This window comes from Vicugna pacos, chromosome 23, assembly GCF_048564905.1.
Source record: "Vicugna pacos chromosome 23, VicPac4, whole genome shotgun sequence".
NCBI lineage: Eukaryota > Metazoa > Chordata > Mammalia > Artiodactyla > Camelidae > Vicugna > Vicugna pacos.
In genome coordinates, this window is record NC_133009.1 from 7748722 (window position 1) to 7770891 (window position 22170).

The following is a 22170-nucleotide window of genomic DNA, read 5'->3' on the forward strand; positions in this document are numbered from 1 at the left end:
CAGAATCCAGGGCAGGATCTCTGTGCCTCTCCCAAGTCACTGTGGGTTCCACGGCCAGGGGTGTGAGATAGCAGAGTGGAGGCAGCCCTCATCCCCACTCCTGAGATCTTCAGGTGGAAATTGGGTATGTTTGGAATCACACCCGTCCAGAGCCAACGGCGTTCTGGCTGGGGGGGATGCGCACGTGGGGGCGGGGATGGGATGGAGCGGGAGTGTCAGCCCCTGATAAGCTGTGGACCTACGCCTACACCTGCCAGAACCGGAAGTTCAAAGAGGTAAGGAGGTCCTCTTTTTGAGCTTTTAGGGATCATGGGCCAGGAACAGATAGATAGGTACATGTGGGCTTTCTCATCAATCCATAGCTTTGTTTCTCATAAGATTGTCCTTGTACTCGAGGCATGGTGGCTTTGGATTCAGACTAGGGCACAGACCCCGGCTCTCCAAATCCGTATTTCCCTACTGCAAAGCGGGGCGCCCTCCTTTACAGGGCTGTCAGTGAAGATTCAGTGAAACAGTGCATGTAATAGTGACAGTAGCTTCTAGGTAGGGACCCACCACTGCACATCCCCCGCCAGAGGAGGCTGCTGCCTGGATAATGCGCACGTGTGTGTGTGCGTGTATACACATATGATCTCTCTCTGCATTTTCACCAAAAGGGCCTGCTGTGGCGCCTGGCTCATTGCAGGTGCTCCACAAATATTATTTCCCTCCCTTCTCACCCCCACTCCACCCCCACCCCGACTCCTTCAAATAGGGAGCCACGGAGCCTTATTTGGGATGTGGAAGCCTCCGGATCAGAGAAAAGGGAACAGGTTTTGTGCAGGGAGGCGTAAGGATGGGGAAGGGTGAGCTTGAAGCAGGTTTCACATTTCAGTTTAGTGTTTCCTAAGGCGGGGCCAGCCTGCTCCCATGCGCACACACCCCACCTCCCCACCTCCCGCCCCTGCCAGCTTTGCCCTTCTTTGCTTTCACATCCTCAGTGGCGCTGACACTCCAACCAGAGCAGCAGCAAGTGCTCCCAATTCACTTCTGAGCAGAAGTCCCAGCCCAGGGGGGAGGGCAGGCACAAGAGTCTGCTCCACTGAGCAGCTGTGTCCGCTCGGAGGCCGCAGTGTAGAGTGGTCAGGCAGGTCCGGCTGCACCAGCCCTCGGCCCTCGGCCCCTGCCCCCTCTTTCCTTTCTCCTGTTTCCTTTCATACTTTATTTCCCACGCATCTGCCAGATTCAACACGAGAAGGCAGAGGAGATTCACGGGGTGGGTTCCTTTCAGATTCTCAAAATCGCCCCACTTCAGCCCCTGCGGAGGGAGCGCCCCTTTTTCTCCGTCGTCTAGGGGTGTATCTCGTCTTCAGCACCCAGGCAAGTTTCTAAGAGTAAAGGATTTTTTTTTTTTTTTTACAAAATCGGGGGAAACAGTGTCTGACCATTGTTTACGGTCTGGTGGCTTAAGGAATGAGGTCTCCGTTTCTGACAGCTCCCCACTTTGGAGCTTGCTAGGGGGACCAGCTGCAGGCCGAGGTGTCGGGAAGTGCAGGGCGGCTCGCTTCTCAGGGGTGTCTAGGGCTCTCCTTCACCCCCATCGTCCAGGGTGTGATGAGGTTGATTCTGAAAGAGAAAGAGCACGTGTGAGAGCCAGCATTTCCCCCAAGCGGAGATGCTCATTCTCTGCGCCCCAGAGACACCTGCCGTTAAAAGGCTTAACTAGACATTTGTCAGAAGATGAAGAGGTGCAGACTGGAGGGAAGGAGTGCAGTGCAACGAACAGGCCAGCAGGCAGTCAGGGCCGCTGACTTGCCAAAGACCAAATTACTTTAAAAATTTTTTTATTTACTTTTTGGGGGGGTTATTATGTCTATTATATTTATTTTTAGAGGAGGTGCTGGGGATTGGGCCCAGGACCTCGTGCACGCTAAGCATGCGCTCTGCCACTTGAGCTCTACCCTCCCCCTCAAATCGCTTTTTGTCTCCTTGGACCTCAGTGTGTTCATCTGCGAGGTGGGAATCACAGCCGTCCCGTGGGACAGTGCTTTCACACGTCAAGTTGTAGAACAGATGTTACAGGACTTTAGGAGGGAAAAAAATTAAAATGATTTAATGATTATGTGAAGTATTCTGATGTCTTGCCCCTGCAGGAAGGGATGAGAATTTGAACTTCCATCCCGTCGTCACTAGGCTGGCAAGATGCTAGAAACGGGCAGTGAGAACATGCCTCACCCAGAATGCCCTGAGCCGAGTGACTAACCCTGACCCGCCTGGAGGTGGGACCTCCCAGGCCGCTGAGCATCGCGGCTGAGGCCGAGGCCATGTGAGCGCTTACAGATTCTTCTTTGCCAGTTGCCTAATAAGTTAGGGGCTAGGCCAGCCTAGCAGTCACGGAGAGCTCTTATTCGAGGAGATCAGAGCTCAGGGAGAAGTGCTGGCACCTGCTACGCCCTGAACTCCGGAAGAATTTTCACAGAGAGCCCACCTTCAACTGGGGTTCCAGCTGGGCTCCGCCCCCTTGACTCTGTGCCAGAAGCTTAGTGCCTGACCTATGTACGTGTCTGCAGAGCAGCCTGAAGCAGACGAACTTCATTCTTTTCCACGTGTCCCATGGGTTCTAATCTTAAGTGACCTTTTCTGATTCCCTGTGTGAGTGGAAGAATCTTTCCTATTTGATATCTTGAGCAGGGGTTCAAAGTAAGGAATTCTGACTCAGATTGCCCCTACTGTCTAGAGATCCAAGGCCGTGTAGTCTAGTGGTTACTGCTAATGGTTATAACCTAGCTAATGTTATTGCTAATGAAGCTGCCCTGGAATTTTCATTCTCTTTGCGGTGCTAGGAGCTCCCCCCCTGGCAAGGAAAGATGGAGGGGCACATGGAGCTTCTTGCTCTTCTGCTTCAAGGGCTGGTTAGCAAAAGTTCATTAAGATCAAATTAAGCTGTTTCTCCCATCACTTGAGACACTGGTCATCTTTCATTTAAGATTTCCAAGCACTATTTCTGCTTATAACCCAATTCCTTTATCGTTTTCTTAGGATGGTGTGAAAAGGCAGGGTGGATTCTTTCCCTAGGTACAGGTGGGAGAATCTGAGTCCTAAGAAAACTGAGCACTAACAAAGCGAAGTGACTTGTTCATAGGGTGCCTGGGAAGATGGTAAATCTGGTTCTATATCTACTACTGTTTATTCAACCAAAAAAATTAGCTGATACACCGGTTCTCTTCAAGGCACAGGGCATAAGCAGTGAACTAGACATGCGAAAAATCCCTGCCTTCATGGAACAAACATTGCAGTGGGGAGAGATTAAAAAAAAAAAGAAAAGTCTGATTTCCGCTTCAGCGCTCTATCGGCACTGTTCTGAGCATCCTCTTCAAAGGTTAAGGAGTTCTACTTAGGAGTCAAATGGGCTTCTTGCTGCTCTAGTCCTTCCCACTGCTTCTGTGCCTGAAGGCGCTGAATCAGAGAGGAGACCCTGTGGTGCTGCCTGCCCCTCTGCCAGGAGGGTTGAAGGGAGTTTGCTCACTGCCTCAGGTTCTTTGTAGACCTCCTTGTTCCTCAGGATTCTCTGATGACGTCTAAAAAGAAAAGGAATGTGATGTTTAAAACAAATTGCAACAACAACAAAACTAAGTCCTGCTTGCATAACCCTTTGCAAGTCCGAGTAGCTCCAAAAGTGCGAGGTAAGAAGGAGGCAGCAGAGGGCATCCTGGGAGAGGAAGCGGTGTAACTACCTGCATCCCAGGGCAACCTGCCGCGAGCAGGATGGATGGGAATCAGCAGGCACTCAGGCCATGTGCGATGTTTGGAAAAGTGATGGATGAGCGCGTCAAGCCCTCATCTGATGATCCGTGTACTTCTGTGTTTACCTTTTAGAAGCAAGGATGTCATCTATTTATTGGAGAGGGGCTGCTGACCAGAGAGACTTGGCTCCCCCAGTAACTGAACTCAAGTTGGTGGGGACTGTTTCACCAGAGCTGGACCCGCCGTGTTCTGGTGCCTCTTCCCATTTAGGTGGCTGGAGTGGGGCAGTCGCCTGTGCATGACACACAGCAGCCCCTCTCTGAAGCTGAGAGCAGGGCTCAGGATCAGCTTTGCCACCTTCAGTCCTCCGTATTCTCACCTGCACAGATTCCGCCCTCTCCCCCCATCCACCTGCCTTCCTGAGGGGAGAAATGCTGATGTGAGACCCTCTGGTGTCACTCACGCACAGGCTAACTTTGCCCCCTGGCGACCTTGTGGTGGCCCTAGGCTCTAATCTGAATGACAGCCGTCTTATTCTGGCCACCCCAGAGAGCCTTTAACACTCTTAGGCTTCAAACTCACTATCCTTCTCAGAGATGCTTCTGTGTCCTTTATGTAAAGAGGTTCCACCCTGTATTGCCAACCACCGGAGGCTTTTACTCACTCCTTCCCGCTGACAGCTTTTTGGAGGCAGGTGGGGCTTGGCTCCAGGATCTGAGCTGAGCGCCTGACCTGTTGATAACCACAGCACGCAGGCTGCAGACTTTCTGTACAGCATCAGGCCGAGTACTCAGAGGGGCCACAGGGGATTTGGGCATCTTCTATCAGGTTGGCCTTCTGGTCTGTAAGTGTGTGTTGAGGGTAGGGGAGGCTGATGGGGTAGGGGAAGGTGGCGGACCGCCCCCCAGCTCATTCTGGTCTGGGCTCCTTCTCTGCGCTCTCCTCACCTCTTAGAGGTGGGGTCAGACCAGAAGGCTCCGTCACGGGCCCCTCAGACAGACAGGGAGAGTAGGAGAGCCCTTACTTCCAAGTTTCTGAAGCGGTGGGATTTGTGTTGCTAGGTTTGGAAGAGGTGAGCTATGGAGACTGGGGTGTATCTGAAGTTGTGTCTCTACATTGGAGTCTCCAGGCGGCTGGGGCCTCGCACGGAGAAGGGGGCCTCTCCTAGGTCAGTTCCCTCAGCTCGGGCCTCAGCTATCAGCTCAGCTCAGACATCAAATCAACTGTCACCTAAACCCTTATGCCAGAATGAGTACCTCTTGCCCGAGCAGATGCTGGCTCCCCATGCTGCTCTAATTGTTTCTTTTTGTCTGTCTTTGCCTCTTTATTGCAGAGATCCAGTTGTCTTCGGTATCCAAGGAGCCCTCCTCTTCCTCCTCCTCCTCCTCCTCCTGCCGCCTCTCTACCACGGCAGTTGCTGGTTGTTGCTTAGGTTGCCTCCATGGTAACGTGCACATCCTGTTTACCCCTCCATCTGGGCAAGTTGATCTAATAAGGAACCTACCTACCATGGACAACCGCTGCCATCACCACCTGGGGACACCACTCATTGTGACACGTGGTCCGGCTTCCATTTAGTTCCCCCATCCTCTTCCTCCTCTCGCTGCCAAGCTTTTCACACACACCAAAAGGATCTGGGCTGGAGGCTGCTGCTCTGAAGCTTATTGCACAAGATATAGTCGATCTATTTCCCAGCCGAGCTCCCAGAGAAGCAAGAAGTAGGAAGAAGTGAGGCGGAGAGTCAAGAGACCCCGACCAGTGGAAGGCAGACCTCACATTTTCTCTGGTCGAGGGGCTTGGTAACAGCAGGCAAAATGACGAACCCATCAGGACACGCCTTGCCGGCCAACTCGATAGCTGAGAGCCGTGACAGGGATTTTGGCTGCACAGTAATGGACCTGAGGAGGCTCATGGAGCTGCGTTCAACTGACGCAATAAACCACATCAACGCCCACTACGGAGGTGTGATGGATCTCTGCGCTGAACTGAAAACCAACCCCGTGGAAGGTAAAGGCCGTCGCCGGGGGTGGGGAATTGGAGGAAGATGGCTAGTGTTAAGGCAGACTGTTCTCCCAGCTTCTAGAAAAGGCGTATTTCCAGAAACCTGGCTGGTATGTCTGTGTCTGGTGGGCAAAGTGCGGATGTGAAGCACTGAAGGGGGGTGAGGCTCCGGAGGGAACTTCGTTTCTTTCCCAGAGATGACGTTTAGGGACTGTGGGGTTCTCTGAAGATCATTCTTTCCTCCTTTCTTCTGTGTCAAGGTACAGAAGAGAAATTATATATCTCTATTTTATAAATGTTTATGTTAGAGGTGCTTTTATCAGTAAATAATCATCAAGTCCTTTATTCTGTATCAGTCTTTGATTGCAAAGGGTTAAAGATAAAATTCCTCCCCGCACTGATCTTACAGTGTAAGAGGAGAGGATGGGCACAAAAAATGTGGATACGTCCACCCACCCAATGGAGCACTTCTCTACCAGACACAGAAATGGGATTGTAAGTCAGTTGTACCCACCGTATCTTTGAGTTACCCGCTCTGTTTTCTGTCAGGGAATTACTGATGACTTTTTCAGCTCTGTCTGATGTACTTTTAATACAGTTCTTCTTAATCTGTTCTTAAAAGAGAATGAACAAATCCAGCTTTGTGCTGACCCGGCTCTGCCCGAGTGCCCAGTGAGCCGCATCACCATCAAAATGAAGAGCGAACAAAAGGACTCTTACCTTCTTACTTTTTGCCTGGTTCCAGCTTCTCTATTACAGGTCCTTGCTTGGTCCTGTGAGTCAGGCAGGCCATGGCGGAGTAGCTTGAGATTGAGCAAAGATCTTAGCCTTTTGAGGGTAGACCGTTTCTGACCGTTTCTTGGAGGCCACGTCACATTTCTTGCCAATTCTAGTAAGTTTTAACCCCAAGCCAGTGCTTTAAGTTAGTGACTTGAAGTCCAGACTCTGGGATTAGAAAAAGGGAGAGAGAGATTCTTTTTTTTTTTTTTTGGTGGGGGAGGGAGTCTATTTTTTGGAAGGGGGGTAAATTAGGTTTTTTTTTTTTAACGGAGGTACTGGGGATTGAACCCAGGACCTTGTGCATGCTAAGCACGTGCTCTGCCACTGAGCTACACCCTCCCCTTGAGAGATTCTTATCTAGATATCTGTACATTGCTCGTGTCTTGTTTTCTTTGCAGAGAGAGCTGCCCTACATGGTCTCTTTACTTCTAGAATTCAGTTTCTTATCTCATAGGCTTTGACTTCAAATACCAGCTCTGGCATTTACTAGCTGAAAAGCATTGAACAGTTTACTCAGTCTCTGAGTAAACATCAGTTTCTTTGAGAACAGTGTTAATGTTCTAGCCTGTAGAGTTATTGGGATTAAATAATATGATGTATGTATAATCTCACACTTATAATGGGTATTCGGTAAATGAGTTGCCTCACATTAAAATGAAATCCATGTGTCTGAAGATATTTGTCAGAATATGAGACCCTCTGGAGTGCGATGTATCATTACATCTGGAGAGGTGGCTGCACGTCTAACCACAACCACTGTCCGTTTTCTCCATTCACCTCTTGGTGTCTGAAAGAGACCTGGTTAAGATGGCGGTGCTCAGTGGCTTTCACACGGCTCAGTCTTTGCCTTCTGTTTAGTACCTAAGGGCTGCCCTGCAGACAATGCCTACTTGCTGTCAGCGAGATTTCTGTATCCTGCCACCTTCACAGTAGTACTGACCTTAAAGAGAGGCTATTCCTGTTATGTTTTCACTGAGATCATTCAGTACTTGAGACACAACCATCAGAATTTAAGCATCTCTCTCCTTTTCCCTTCCTATACTGTTCTTTTTTTATTGTTTAATTGAAGGACAGTCAGTTTACAATGTTGTGTCAGTTTCTGGTGTACAGCACAATGCATCAGTCATACACGAGTATACATATATTCATTTTCATATTCCCTTTCACCGTAAGCTACTACAAGATACGAATCTAGTTCCCTGTGCTGTACAGTAGAAACTTGTTAATCTATTTTTTATATACCAGTCAGTATCTCAAACTCCCAATTTATCCCTTCCCACCCCCTTCACCCCGGTAACCATAAGTTTGTTTTCTATGTCTGTGAGTCTGTTTTTGTTTTGTAAATAAGTTTATTTGCCTTTTTTTTTTTCAGATTCCACATATAACTGATATTATATTTTTCTTTCTCTTTCTGGCTTACTTCACTTAGAATGACATTCTCCAGGGCCATCCATGTTGCTGCAAATGGCATTATTTTGTTATTTTTTATGGCTGAGTAGTGTTCCATTGTATAAATATACCACGGCTTCTTTATCCAGTCCTCTGTCGATGGACATTTAGGTTGCTTCCATGTCTTGGCTGTTGTATATAGTGCTGCTATGAACATTGGGGTGCAGGCATCTTTTTGGATTAAGGTTCCCTCTGGATGTATGCCTGCTATCCTGTTCTTGATCCCTTTGGTCAGTTGTTTCTCTCACCAAAGGGAACCGAGAAGCCCCAATAAGCTGGAATCTGGGAAACTCCTGCTAGCAGGGTCCAGACTTTCCTCCCAACGTTCCACATCCTTTCTCACAGCTGCTGTTGCTTCCTTCCTGATTCCCAGAGAGCTTCCGTTCCCAAAGGCCAACATATACATCCTACTCTGATCTCAACATCAGCTATCAAATGCTACGTAGAGGCTCAGATTCTTTCCCAGTCCCGCTTTCAGACCTGTGGCTGAAAGCCGCCCCTCTGACGTCAGGTGCCTCTGTTGCTCCAGACTCTGGCCGCGCCCGCACCCCAGGTCCCCTGCCACTGGCACAGGTGTCCATTTCCATGCCCCTGCTTCCGCGGTCACAAATACGTATCCCGTTTGTGTCACTGTTGCAGTTGCCTCGGGGCTGCTCCTGCAGCTGGGGAGACGGGGCAAAAAAACAGCGTTTCCATGAGTAGTTTTTAGCCCCCAGTGCCAATGGGGACCTCCTGGTGTGTGAGAAGAGTAAAGGGATAGAAAAAGGAGACTCAGAGGAGTGTCTCCCCAGACAAGGGCAGTGCCGAGCTGTTCAGTTGGGCAGGCGGAGAAGAGAGCGTGGATATCCAGGTGCCCCAAGGAGCAGATGCTATAAAAAGCCAGCCTGTTCACAGAAGACCGCGCTGAGGTGCCTGACAGCCTAGCATAGCTTTGTCACCTGTGGGAGGCCCCTGCAGACTCATAATTAAGAGTAAAGACATTTACCTGGTCCTTGAATTGTGCTGGTTGGAAACCAAGGAGAAGAACGAGTGGGGAATCTGGTTCCTAGGATACTTTCTGTTGGACTGTTGGACCGGTAGCATCTTTAGTATAGGTTGGCAGATCGCTTTCAACCACAGCCGTAGCTACTAAGGGCCTTATAGAACTTGGAGTTTATGACATTTCTGACGCTAACATGGTTTTATTATTCCAGATTTATACAATTCTAAAGGCAGATGAGACTTAATTTTAATTCATTCTCCTTCTCTCTCTCTGTCTCTCTCAACAGGCTAAGAGGTTTAAACGGCTTGCCTAAAGTCTTACCACAGGATACGACTCAATGGAATAGTCCATATTTTCTGATTCATGGTCCATTAATGCTCTGCTGCCTCTTCTGTTAGAGCAGAAAAGAATCTCAGAAGCACGGACAATTTTTCCATTTGTTTTCTATTCCGATGCCTGACAACCTGTCTAACTGTGACCCAGCGCTGCTGTTAATTTACTCTGGGCTTACGTTCCTTGAGTAGGCGAGGCTGGTCAGAGTAAGAGCAGGCACTCTAGTGGCCAAGACTTGGTTAAACCTGAAGACCTGGAGATGCTCGGCCTCCAGCATCCAGCAAGGAGCCAAAATGGGAAGGAAAGTCAGGGAAACAAAGAAGGGTGGGGGAGATGTGATAGAGATCTGCTTTCATCTAATGGACTAAAGATTTCAGCCTTCATGGCCACGTTAAACAGAAGCAAAGAGGCAGAGGTGAGTTCCTGAAGGAGTGGGCTGTGTTGCGTAGGGTTTCTTGGTAGGGAAAAGCATTTGCACCAATGGAATCTTTTGACTTTGCTTGCTTCTTTCCTCATTCCAATTTCTTCATCCCCCCTTCTTATTGTCTCTTCTTTCCCCGTTCCATCCCCACCCCAACCAATCTCTCCAGTCCCCAAAGAGCAGAGCAGTTTGTATAATACCCACGAGAAGACAGTCTTTTATCTTCTTCTTCTTCTTCTTCTTTTTTTTTTTTTGGAAGTACTAGGGATTGAACCTGGAACCTTGTGCATGCTAAGCACACGCTCTACCACTGAGCTGTACCCCAGTCCCCAACCTTTTATCTTCTGATCAGTTTTCCATGCCATCTCCTTGCTTCGGTGAGCAAGAGAAATCCGTGTGAGTGAGAATTACCTGTGGCTTAAGGGTAAGAAAGCAGAGGTATTTCCCTTAGTCTCGGTTTCCCTCTGTGTGCAGGAGGAAGAAGGGTTCCTGGAGGAAAGATTCTTTGGTCTAAATAGAAGGTTGTATGAACTCTCCTTTCCCCAGAGAACTTGTCCCCCCTGCTCCTCAGCTGTGTAACCCTTCGTAGCAGGAAGAATGATGTTTTCTGAGGAGCAAGGCCAACGGTTAGGGGGCAGGTCTGGGCCCAGACCAGAAAGGGCAGGAGAACAGGAGCCTTGACCAAATAATAAGTCACTCCCCGTGGACTTCTTTCAGAAAGCTGAAGGCTATTTATGTTGAATGTGGACCTAAAAATATGTTGGTGGGAATTTCTGTTTCATGTTCCCTCTGTTACTCTGCTAACTTCTTTTCTCTGCAGAGTTGAGGGTGTGATACAGAGGGTTTCTAATTTCTTTTCAACCATTAAACAAGTATTTAATGTCCAGCAGGTGCTGGGGACACAGAGGTGAACGTGACAGGGACAGTTCTTTCCATAGAGCATATAAAAGGATACACAGAAATCAAGGCACTTTCAGAAATACTGGCACAGTGCCATGATGGGGGACGTGGTGTTACGGGGGCACATAGCATGTGGACCTAAGCTGAAGGGATTGCGGGGGAGGAGAAGGGGGCTTAGGAGTTGGAGATGGGACTCCTTGGTCACGTGATTGCCTAGGGACTCTCTGGCCTGGCCATGCTCTGTGGTAACTGCTACCACTTACTCAATGTTCATGGCACAAGACGCAAGCATCTTTGCCTCGCATGATTACTGCTCAGCTACTAGGTTTGGGGAGCTGACATTCCTTGGGGAGTAAATGGCCGGAGGGGAAAGAGTGTTTTAAGACAGGCCAAATTTTCACTTTGGTTCCTTAACTGCAGGGTTTAGGTTAATTTCCCTTGCCACCTTAAGATCTCAGGTCTCGCCGTGTTCCTGTTGCCATGCCTTGGAGGTCAGGTGGCAGGTCCTTTCTCCCTCGAGCTGGAACATGCTGAGACTGGGCTCTTCTTCAGTGTGGCAGGTAGAAATTTCTAGTAGCATTGTCAGTCTGGCAGAAAATTGCACACATAGCCCCAGCAAATGTTCACCTACAGCACTGCTGTATGACTATTAGTACTTCCAACGCGAATGTTATCTACAGAGTAGGATCGACAGGAAACAGAAATGGATGAAGTAATATAAAAAGCCCGGTACCTTTCCCGTGCTCCAACAGACGGATGCACGCCCCCTGTTTAGAGACCGCTGCTTCGGAGAGTGTTGTTGGGAGTGGATGCCAAGCGAGTATGGGGTGGAGCAGGTGTGCGAAGAAGAGGGGCACCTGGCTTCTGGGGGATTTCTCTCCCTAGCTTCAGGGCTTACAGAGTGTCCGCTTTCAGGAGTCCGTCAATATCAGCCTAGAAGCATCGCTGAGCTGCTTCGTTCCTCCTGCCCTCTGCCCCAGAGCCATCACCTGGAACTCTGCTAAAGAGGCCAAATCAATTATCCTAAAAACAATTCATGGGGGCCCGACTGCAGAGATTAGCAATCTGTGGTCCACTCTGCCCGTCACACTTGGGCAGACGTATCGGCACTGGTTTAAGCTACGAGAGAGACTCATGCTAAAAGACTATTTTGGAGGTGGGGGAGGGGGCGGAGGTGGGCAGACCAGCTCAAACAGCCAGAGAGCAGCTGCACTGTGATGTGAGCAGCCGGGGCAAGTTCAGTAGCTTCTTAAAAGAAATACTTAATCTTTCTTATTCTTCTTCTGGAGACGGTATCCAGAGGCATTCAGAATGGTCCAGTGTTTGACAAACCATCGTAGGCTGCCCTACAGTGCAGCCTCTAACAAAACTAGGCTGTCCCGAACCCCTGGTAACAGAGTTGTTTACCTTTATACCAAGAAAGTTGGGAAGGCATCAAAATCTGCATGTGGCGTGTGCCCAGGCCGAAGTCGAGGAGTCCGCATCGTGAGACCTAACGTTCTTATGCGACGGTCTAAAACAAGGAAGCATGTCAGCCGGGCTTATGGTGGTTCCACGTGTGCTAAATGTGTCTGTGACAGGATCAAGGATGCTTTCCTTATTGAGGAGCAGAAAATCATTGTGAAAGTGTTGAAATCACGAGCAGAGTCAGAAAGCTAAATTTAAAAATGAAGCTTTTTTGAGTAATAAAAAAGTGAAAAAGAGGGGGAAAAAAGAAATATTTCGTCCTTGGCAGAGGGGTGGGAAAGGTTTCCACAAAACCCGGGGGAAGCAGAATCGGCCGTGATGGAGGAAGACAGGAGAGCTGAAAGCACCCTCCCTCAGCCCCTCCTCCCCCTGCAGGGAATTCCACGTTGCACCCTGGGAGTTCCCCGTCTGGTTCTGGGTTAAACGCCTAGGGCTGAATTAGGCCAACAGTGCGTGACAGATGTGAGCCTTCTCATCCGCGGCCAACCCCGGGCTCTGCGAACCCTTCTCTGCCCAGCTCCTCCTGGCCCAGAGCTGGAGGCTTAGCTGGCATAACGTTACCAAGCCGGGGGGAGGGAAACCTGGAGGCCGGGAGAGTGATTATAGCTCCTGAACCTGAGGAGCCTCCCTGCTTTGTCCCCTTCCACCAGGCCTAGAACCTTCCGGGCTCATTCCCTTGACAGCTCAGCAGAAGCTCTTGTGAGTTTCGTTTTGTTTTGAACCGTCTTGTTGTTGCCTTGCGTTGACCCATCAGCTGAGAGGTGGGAAGAAGGACAGCGTTCCCTCCTTGTCCGCGGCATCGTGTCGTCTCCCCTCAGAAGTGGGGTTTTCACTCCTTTTATTTAGCGCTGAGGTGTGAGCACTGGGGAGCGTGACACTGGAGGGCGGCGTGTGTGCGCGTGCAGCCTGGGAGAAGGCCCAGCCGAGGGCTGAGGAGGGCACTCTGGGCAGCGTTCTCTTCCCTGTGCCAGAGTCAGAGTGTCCAAAAAAGGCATAGACAGAGGGCCAGGTAAAGAGCGACATCCCCTGAGGAGGCTGCCGCCTCGGGCAGGGCTCTGGGACGGAGAGAGTGAAGGAAGGGGCGTGCTTCTCGGAGTCCGTCATCCTCTTGCTGTGACCTTAAGGAGACTGCTTTCTCGGGGCTGGAAGTCCAGTAAGTAAAGAACACATGTCCAAGCTGCGGCTGTGTTAAGCTTGAGATGCTGAAGTTGGGAAACTGCTCTGCGCCTTGGGAGCAGTGGCGCTGGGTGAGGAGCAGGAGGTGGCTACAGCCTGTCAGTCCTCGTGCTGATTGTAAGCCACTCTTTGCCAGCCCCCTACTCCAGGGTCTTTAAGGCAGGACTTGAAAGGCATTTGGGTGTCTGTTCTTCTCATACGCCCAACGGGATTGCCTCCAAATCAACCCAGAGAAACCTCTCGCGCGTGCCCTCTGTGTGGGAGAAGATTCTGCTGTCTCTTCGGCAAGGTGTCAAAACCCAGACAGCTGGGAAGTCCCTCGTGATGTCTGACCTAGCCCCACCCTTTCTGGGCCTGAGCTGGCTCTGATAAGAGGTGCCTCTTCGGGAAGCTGGCCCCCGCCCTTCCCTGCTGGAGCCAGGCCACCGAGGGCTGGGCTGTGGCTCTCCTCCCAAGCCCCGGGCCCTGCACAGGCTCACAGCACACGCAGATTTTCCACAGCTGCTTGCTCCGCGTCCTGCCAGCCGGGGCAGAGGCCGCACGACTCCCCAGCGTGGGGTGGGGGCGGTGACCTCACAGCCTGACATTCTTGTCGCCTCTCCCAGCTCATGTGTGCAGTCTGGCTCTGGGGGCCAGAAGTACTCCCGATTTAGGTGGGGCATTCTCTCTTGTGTCCTTGGGGACAAGGTTTCCTCTCATTTTCTTGATGTATTTCTAGGGGAAACCCTTTTCCCGTGTTTCCAGCATTCTCTCCCTGCCAAGTCGTCCTTCCCTTCTTCAGGAAACTGTGTATTTGAGAAGCCACTGCAGAGATGAGGGGCTAAAACCCTCTCCTGGGCTGGGCAAGTATTTGTGTGAAATCACAGCCTCTGAGATCGGAGCCTGGGAGCATCTTGGGGACAGGAAGAATTGGATTGGAAAAGCCCCAAACTGGGGACTGGCCAAGCTCCCGGTCCCACATGGCTTTCCCGTGCCATGCCACATGTCAGAGAGGATTCCCAAGTTCCCAAGGCTACTGGGCTCACAGCCCCAAACTGCCCCTCCCTGCCCTGGGCGTGCTGGGGGCTTGGTGCGCCACTTGCCTCCTTAAGGGAGCTTATTGCAAGCGCTTAGGGTGACTTAAGGTGGAGCAGAGGAGAGAAAAAGGCAAAAAGCAAGTAAAGGTGTGACTTCTAAGGCATCTAGGCAAGAGCAGCACATGACTTTTCTGTCTTCCATAATGTGTCTTATTTCATTTGCTTGGATCCAAAAAAAGGCTAATCATGGAACTTTAATCGAGTACAAAAATCATAGGTTGGACTCAGACATGGGGTCACCATCCCTGAGGACAGGAAAGAGACAGGACTCATTCACCCCAGTGGTAAATAGAGAGTGGACAGGACTGACGGGCCTAGAGGTGCAGGGGCAAGCAGCACGTGCGCCTGCCCTGAGCTGAATAAAGGAGGGCGCCCGACCATCCCTGCTTGCCTGGGACTGAGGGCTGGTGATTACAAGGAGGCAGGAGCGTCAGTGCTGAGACCTGGAGGGTCCTAAGCAAACCAGGACAATTTGGTGACAGTAGAGTGAAGCCCGAGCTGCGTGCGGCTGCCTCCACACGCTGCCCCCTCCGTGTGTAGGTTGGCATCCAGCTGCTTCCTGGGGAGCGGTAGAAACTCTGCCACATACTCGAGCAGTTACATAACCTCTCCTGGCCTTAGTTTGCTTGTATGTAAAATGGGTTAATAGTGGCCACCACATTGGGCTTTGCAGTGTTCAAGTGAGAAGATGCGAACGTGCCCGGGGCGGCATCTGGCCCAGAGTAATCACTTAAATGTGAACAGCCTTATTTATTACTCATTCATGCAGCTCATTCAACAAATTTGTGTGCGTACTGTGTCAGGCGCTGCTCTAGACCTTTTGGAGGGGGATGGACAAATGGAGGATAAATACATCACATAATATACTGGGGGGAAGACCCCTAGAGGGAAACGATGGAGCAGGAGAAGGGGGCGCAAAAGTACCAGGGCAGAGACGTCCGCGTTCAACACGATGGTCAGGGTCTTCACTGAGATGGTGGCATTGGTGCAAGGTCGTGAGGGAGGTGAGGGAATGAGCCCTACCTGGTGAAGAGGAACCCGAGAAAGGAAACAACTGGGCAGGGGTCAGCAAAGAGAAGTGTGTCTCATGCATTCGGAGGAAGGCAGGAAGGCGAGCTTGGCGGGATCTCAGTGAACAAGCCAACGCAGCAGGAGGTGAGTAAGGGGTGGGGGCTGGAGACTTCAGGGCCATCATAAGGTCTTTAGTGCCCAGTTTCACTCCAAGTGGAAGCCACCAGAGACTCTGAGTGAGTGAGTGTCATGAGTTGGGCTTGGAAGAGATCATTCTGGCTACTATGTTGAGAAGAGACTGAGGACAGGAAGGCAAGGGTGGAAGAAACTCCCCCGTCAGACAGTGGCCGTAACCGGGAGAGAGATGGCCCGGCTTGGACCAGGACGGGAGCCGTGGGAAAGGGGAAGTGAGTGGACTCTGGGCATGTTTTGCAGGTGAAGCTCATCTGACTAAATGTACCAGTAAGTGGATGAGAGAGAGAGGGTCCAGGCTGATTACAGGGCACTAACACGAGAGCAGAGGGGCAGGGCTACCCCAGCTTCTAGCTTTGGCCTTCGTTAGGCCGTTGGGATGTCCTTACAACGATCTCTAAATCTGATGTCTTGGTTTGCCCTTACAGTCAGCCACTCGCCCTTGTCAAGGAGGGAACAGCATCTCTTCCCTTTACATTGTGAGTCCCGCTTCTCTGAGAAGCATCCCAGGGAGATTCACAGATGATGAGAACTCCTGCTTGCCTCGAGCGAGCCTGGCCTCCAGCCCCGCAGCTCCAAGTTGGCACAGACTTGCTCTCGGGTCCCTGGAGGAGAGAGCCAGCAAGGCCCTGCCCTCTGGCAGCTCTGCCTCTCCCTGCCTGGGGACCAAGTGCGCTGCCCAGAAGCGCTCCTTTCCCAGGCCCCGGTTTTTCTTTCCTGCTGAGAATGGACTTCGCAAAGTGGTGGAGGCAGGGAGCCTCTGGGAAGCAGCCCAGCTGCTTCTAGTGCCTTGGCCGAACCCGCTCCCCTGCGGGGCTCTGCTGTGCCACTCCGCTGGAGGCCGGGGTTGGGGGGTGCTTAGGGGAACCAGGAGGCCGGAGGCCCGGGACAAGACCATCAGGCACCACTTTTCAGAACAGCTCCCTGCTTCCTTCTCCTGGGCACTAGCGAGAGAAAGTGGTCCCCAGTCCCCGTGTCCACAGTCGTGGATGCCAGTTCACACCCCCGCTTTACCCCCAGGCAGGATCCCCGGGTGGACCTGGGGTACCTCTCCTGGTGGTTTCCCTCTTGGGTGGAGAAGCGGAGGCCGTCTCAGAGCCTGCAAACAAGACTCCCTTGGTACCTATCTTCCCGTTTTCAAAATCTTTTTCCATCTGAATGACTTCCTTAGTTCTAGCCCAAATCTCTCTCCTTGCCATTTAAGGTAACACTCTTGGGTCCTATTCAGTGGAGATGCCCTCATCCCCACCATCGGAGCAGCCCTTCACGTAGACTGAAGCTCCCTCTGTGTGAAGCCACAGGGAGTGTCCCCATCCTGAGTCTAATGCTCCTCAGCTGCTGGTCTTTTTTCCAAGACAAAGTTTGCCTCCCCCTGCCGGTGGAAGCCCATCAGATCGTGTGGCCAACAGCTCCCAGGGCCAAAACCAAGGTTAATTTGCTGCTGTGTGTGAACAACTTGATAAGTGCCACCCGGCATTAATTGAACTTACAGGATTTCTCCCCGTCCCTTAAAGTGCAACCCCCTTGGGGCCCGTTAGAGGGGCCTGAATGTAAGGAAGGCACTGGGCCTAATTCTGCCTAGCTCTGTTTCTCTCTGGGCCGCGCCTAGAAGATGTGGGTGTCGCCATGCATGCGCGTTAGGGGCGCTGATAATCAAGGACTGTGTACTCTAACTTCCTGGCTTCGTCTTTCTTCTCTTCTTATTCAAGCTGAATACTAGTACTTAATACTGGTGCTTCCTTAGTACTCAGTCTAAGTAGTGCTTCTTAGCGCCTAGCACATCTGCAAGTGCTGTTGACTGAGATAAACGCACAGCCTGAAAGTTGTGGGTTATGTTTTATTTGGGGACGTTTCTGAGGACTCGAACCCCTTCCAGCCCAGGATGACAGCCTCTCAGGTCGCTCTGAGGCACTGCTCCGAAGAGGTAGGGGGGAGCTAGGATATACAGGGGCTTTACAGCAAAGGCCAGGTAGTTGGAACAATGAAAGATCACCTGTTATCTAAAGAAAACCAGGCATCTCAAGTTAAAGAATTTAGCGCTTTTCTATGTATGGGAGGAAGCAAACATTTGGCTCATTGAATTCATTCCTTTGGCTATCTAGGGCCAGTGTCCTGTCCTGTCCTTACTCTGAGCCCCCTCAGGGTGCACCATTATGAGTGGCTGCAGAGGCAGGGCTGCAGGCCTGTCCTCACTAGGGGGTGGCGGCAGCCGCTGATGACTCACTGGCTTCAGCGTTCTTTGTTTACTGATGTGGTTTGCAGTATTTTTCATTCACAGTACGTAGTACTTAGTAGACCAGTAGTACCTTTTAGAGATACATGTGTTTCTGTGGGGGTGTGTGTCAATGTGAGTGTGCCTGCGTGTGTGACAGCCTAGGATGGATATGTGTGCTTAAAGGAGGTGCCCAAAGTTGGAGTCTGTGCTCTGTTGATCTCCCAAAGCCATTGGAACTTGGAACCAGCACAGCTGGTTGGGCTCTGTCCCCTGGCCTCCTAGTGTGACCTTGAGCAGATAGCTTATTCTTTCTGGCTCTTCCGTATGAGCCAGTGGGTGGAAGCCAGCTCAGTTGTTAAATCATGACCAGCATTTACATGTTAATGTGAGAGCAGAGCTCTGTGTGAGTCCCGGGAAGCAGGTCAGTGTTTGTGTTCTCCCGCTGGAGCCTGGAGCGGACTCAGTGAGGAGGGGATGAAGGTTTAGGTCGGGGTTAGCTGACCCTGGAGACCAAGAGGAGTGAGTGGCTCTTGTGACCACCTTGTCTTGGTTTGCCTGGCTTTAGACTGAAAGTTGCACATCCCCCGAGTCTGGGGCACACTGGTGTGGATGGTCACCGTAACTGGATCTCATACTTGGGCAGATCAGGAAGCAAGGGATCTTTTTGTTTTTATTTTATTTTTCAATTTTATTAGGTAGAATTATTACAGTTCGAGTGCACATGCACATTATATTGCATGTAAATACATATATACAGCATACTGCAGTTTTTTTAGTTTATATATATGTACTGATTATTATTTCTAAGAACAGATTAGAGCTTTGGCTTTTTAAACTTACATAGTCATCAAAGGAATAAAGTCAACTACAAAACAAGAATCAGCAGAATGCAGTAATCCAGTCATAAAGGACAGTCAGATGTGCTTACCTAACTGGATCTCATACTTGGGCAGATCAGGAAGCAAAGGATCTTTTTAAAGGGATCTTTTAACTGGCTGCTGCTGCTTCTTTTTTTTTTTTTTTAAGCACCTTTAATGTGGTCTGGTTCCTGTACAGTAAACCACACACATTTCAGATGTACAATTTGATGAATTTTGATGGATGTACACACAGTGAAATCACCGCCACGATCAAGATAGCTGACATCTCCGTCACTCCCCAAGAGGGGCATATTTCAAATTCCCAATTTACCCCTTCCCACCCTCTTTACCCCCAGTGACCATAAGTTTGTTCTCTATGTCTGTGAGTCTGTCTCTGCCTGGCAGACAAGTTCATTTGTGTCATCCTTTTCAGATTCCACAATGTAAGCGATATCATACAGTATTTTTCTTTCTCTTTCTGGCTTACTTCACCTAGAATGACAATATCCAGGTCCATCCATGTTGCAGCAAATGACACTATTTTATGCCCTTTTACGGCTGAGTAGTATTCCACTGAATACATACAGCACATCCTCCCTACCCAGTCAGCAGTCAGTGGACATTTGGGTTGTCTCCATGTCTTGGCCACTGTAAAGAGTTAACGGCCTTCTTCTCTCATTCATCTCTGCCCCTCTTTTCTCACTCATTCGTCCGACTTGCATCTCTTTTTCAGGTCTATCTGGGAACCCTACAGACCTAGAAAAACGTAAGCAAGTGTTCGGGCAGAACTTTATCCCCCCGAAAAAGCCCAAGACCTTCTTACAACTAGTGTGGGAAGCCCTTCAGGACGTCACACTCATCATCCTGGAGATCGCGGCCATCATCTCCCTGGTCCTGTCCTTCTACCGCCCCCCTGGGGAAGAGAACGAGCGTGAGTGTCGTCAGCAGCCCCGCGTGACTGTGCTCTGGGTGCCTCCCACCCCCACCAAAGAGCACTTGGTATTGGTGCTGACAGATTGTAGCTTAACAGTTTCTCACCATTATCCAGAGTGGGTTCCCCAAAGGAAACCAACAAGTAGCTAGTAAGCTATTCTTCCGACCCGGCCTCTTCTCCATCAAATCCTTGCTCAGAATGTCATGACTCCTGCACCCTCATTCAACCCACAAAGCCCTGCATCTCCGAGCTCCCCGTATCCCCCCATTTATCTGGCTTTATGGGAAGCAGCCGTGGGAGCCTGACCATGTTGCCAGGTCGTAAGTTCTTTATATGTGACTTGCTTGTAATTTGCGTTGACACGTTTCCTGCTGTTTACTCGTCTGATTCTTCTGAGTGGACATAGTTCCACTGACGATGAGACGCTGCCCAGCCCTGCTGTCCTCTGGTGCCCTCGGAGGACAGCTGTTCTACCCAGAAGTTTTCTCTGTTGCTCTCTTTCCCTGACTTCCCATTCCGGGGGATTGCAGAAGCACTACCCCCATTTTAAATGTCATCGAAAACCCCTCAGTGACCCTTCCTTTCTCTCCTTTCCCTGGGCTAGAGTGTGGTCTAGCCGTAAGTAGCTCAGAAGACGAAGGGGAGGCGGAAGCCGGCTGGATTGAGGGGGCAGCCATCCTGTTCTCTGTGATCATCGTGGTGCTAGTGACTGCCTTCAATGACTGGAGCAAAGAGAAGCAGTTCCGCGGGCTGCAGAACCGCATCGAAAAGGAGCAGAAATTCTCCATTATCCGAAATGGTCACATCATCCAGCTCCCGGTGGCTGAGATCGTGGTGGGTGACATTGCCCAAATCAAATACGGTGAGAGCTCTGTGTTTCTTGGACCTGTGCCACCTTCCCTATTTGAGGACCAGGTCCTTTGGCATAAGGGGACTGGGAATTACTGAGGATCCAAAAAGATAAGACCCCCAAATTGTGTTAGCTTCTAGGTTGCAGTTTAAGGAGGTTGTGGGAAAGAAATTCAAAGAAGGTGTAACTGAAACTCTTCCCAAAGATTGTGAGGTTATAGGTTAAAAGTATATAACATTCAGGCTATGGGAAAGTGCTTGGGGATCAGTAACTGTTGGAATTTATAACACCTGGAAAGGAGTCTTATCCTGGATTGTCAGAGCTGAAGTTGTCTTTCAGAGGCTCCCCAGATACTCCCTGCACCGTTGCCCTGTAGGGAGGGCCTGTGGGAGCAGCCCTGAGATGGGGGTTGGATGGTCCTCGCCCTCCACCAGACTCCTACCTACCCTCTGTCTCTGTTGCCCCTTCTGCTCTGTGTACTAGGCGACCTGCTGCCTGCAGACGGGATCCTGATCCAGGGGAATGATCTCAAGATTGACGAGAGCTCTCTGACCGGGGAATCGGAGCATGTCAAGAAGTCCCTGGAAAGAGACATCATGTTGCTCTCAGGTGTGGCCTCTGGTGACCCCAGTTCCCTTTCTACCTCCCGCTAGACAGACCCACAGAGACCTTATCCAGACCTGGCTCTCTCTTCTCACCCTGCCCCATCTCCCGCCCCAAGGTTCAGCTGGGACAGTGGCATATCAGTGGAAATGGTGCCAGTACCAGAATACTGGGGAGCCTAAAGAGGTTGTCTGTGAGCCAAGTGCTGGAGGGGCCGTGGAAGGGCTCTGCTGGCGGGGGTGGAGGGTGGGGCGAGCGGCCTGCCCCTACAGCGGTCAGGCACAGCGCTCTCCTTACCCGCCAGCTGACCTCTCCCTACTGTCTGCTGAGCGTATCGCTGCCTGTGGGAGAGGAAGGGGGGCTGTTTTTCCCCTAAGTTCGTGTTTCACACCGAAGCGTGACTAGGTACAAAACAACGCCTCTCCCATCTTCTTCCTCGCGTAGGGACCCATGTCATGGAGGGTTCTGGCCGGATGGTAGTGACTGCTGTGGGTGTCAACTCCCAGACTGGAATCATCTTTACCCTCTTGGGGGCCAGTGAGGGAGAAGAGGAGAAGAAGAAAAAAGGTAAAGGGCTTTCAGGATGAGCATCCCTTCCCTTCCGGCCCCAGGGACAAACTAGGAAAGGGAACGGGTCTGAATGAAGTACCTAGCCGGAAGAACCTGCTGGAAGATGAGTACAGACATCCAAACCCTGTGCCAAGATAGAGGTGTCGTCCCTGGCTCCCCCAATGCCCTAATGAAAGTCAGATCCTGGCTCTAGGCTCCCAAGTCAGGTTGCATTTGAGCCTCAATTCCTGTGTCTGTTGCTGGATAGCAAAGGGATGAGGTAGAAAGCCTGCCCCAAATGAGCTGGTGAGGTGCTCTGGCCCCAAACACCCTCTGTGTAGTCTTCCAGGCCCCTCCCTTTCTTCCTAAGACATGAGGGATTATATGAACCATCAAAGCTGAGGGAAGACTGTCCAGGAGAAGAAACTGGGTTCCTGCTGAAACTGTGGGCTGTCAGCGGAAGAGAGACATGGCCAGGAGAGTGGAAACAGAGAGGGAATGTCTGCGCCAGAGGCAGTCCCGTCTTTGCTATCCACTTGTTCCCGGAAGAAGGAAAACAGAAGGAAAAAACCCCTGCACCAAATCCACATCTTCCCCGGAGCTTTCCTTCTTCCCTTGGAGGAGAGAGGGCGCCCTCCTGCTTGGCTG

The 22170-nt window shown here is 50.8% G+C and overlaps 2 protein-coding genes and 1 long non-coding RNA gene across 5 annotated transcripts in view; 2 read left to right on the top strand and 1 right to left on the bottom strand.

Moving 5' to 3' along the window:
• LOC140688707 (plasma membrane calcium-transporting ATPase 4-like) overlaps positions 1 to 22170 on the top strand; it is a 95674-nt gene that overhangs the window by 38820 nt on the left and 34684 nt on the right. For all 3 annotated transcript variants that reach the window (XM_072948428.1, XM_072948427.1, XM_072948426.1), the window contains exons 2-6: positions 5057 to 5730; positions 19320 to 19517; positions 20125 to 20382; positions 20854 to 20979; positions 21418 to 21540. In XM_072948428.1, coding sequence (XP_072804529.1) covers positions 5538 to 5730; positions 19320 to 19517; positions 20125 to 20382; positions 20854 to 20979; positions 21418 to 21540 — 898 coding nt within the window. In that variant the 5' untranslated portion in view covers positions 5057 to 5537. The remainder of the gene's footprint in view (positions 1 to 5056; positions 5731 to 19319; positions 19518 to 20124; positions 20383 to 20853; positions 20980 to 21417; positions 21541 to 22170) is intronic.
• LOC140688708 (uncharacterized) lies at positions 1333 to 5069 on the bottom strand. The gene is made up of 3 exons (XR_012063462.1): positions 4980 to 5069; positions 3506 to 3557; positions 1333 to 1605 (listed from the first exon to the last, which is right to left on the bottom strand). It is a non-coding gene; the product is annotated as an uncharacterized lncRNA (long non-coding RNA).
• Positions 11886 to 12248, top strand: LOC140688603 (large ribosomal subunit protein eL34-like). The gene has a single exon (XM_072948242.1). It carries the CDS (start codon positions 11901 to 11903, stop codon positions 12246 to 12248), a length of 348 nt encoding a protein of 115 aa, XP_072804343.1. The 5' UTR covers positions 11886 to 11900.

Bases quoted from the DNA above. Each gene is read 5' to 3' on its own strand.
- LOC140688603 (XM_072948242.1), top strand. From the start codon at position 11,901: ATGGTCCAGTGTTTGACAAACCATCGTAGGCTGCCCTACAGTGCAGCC.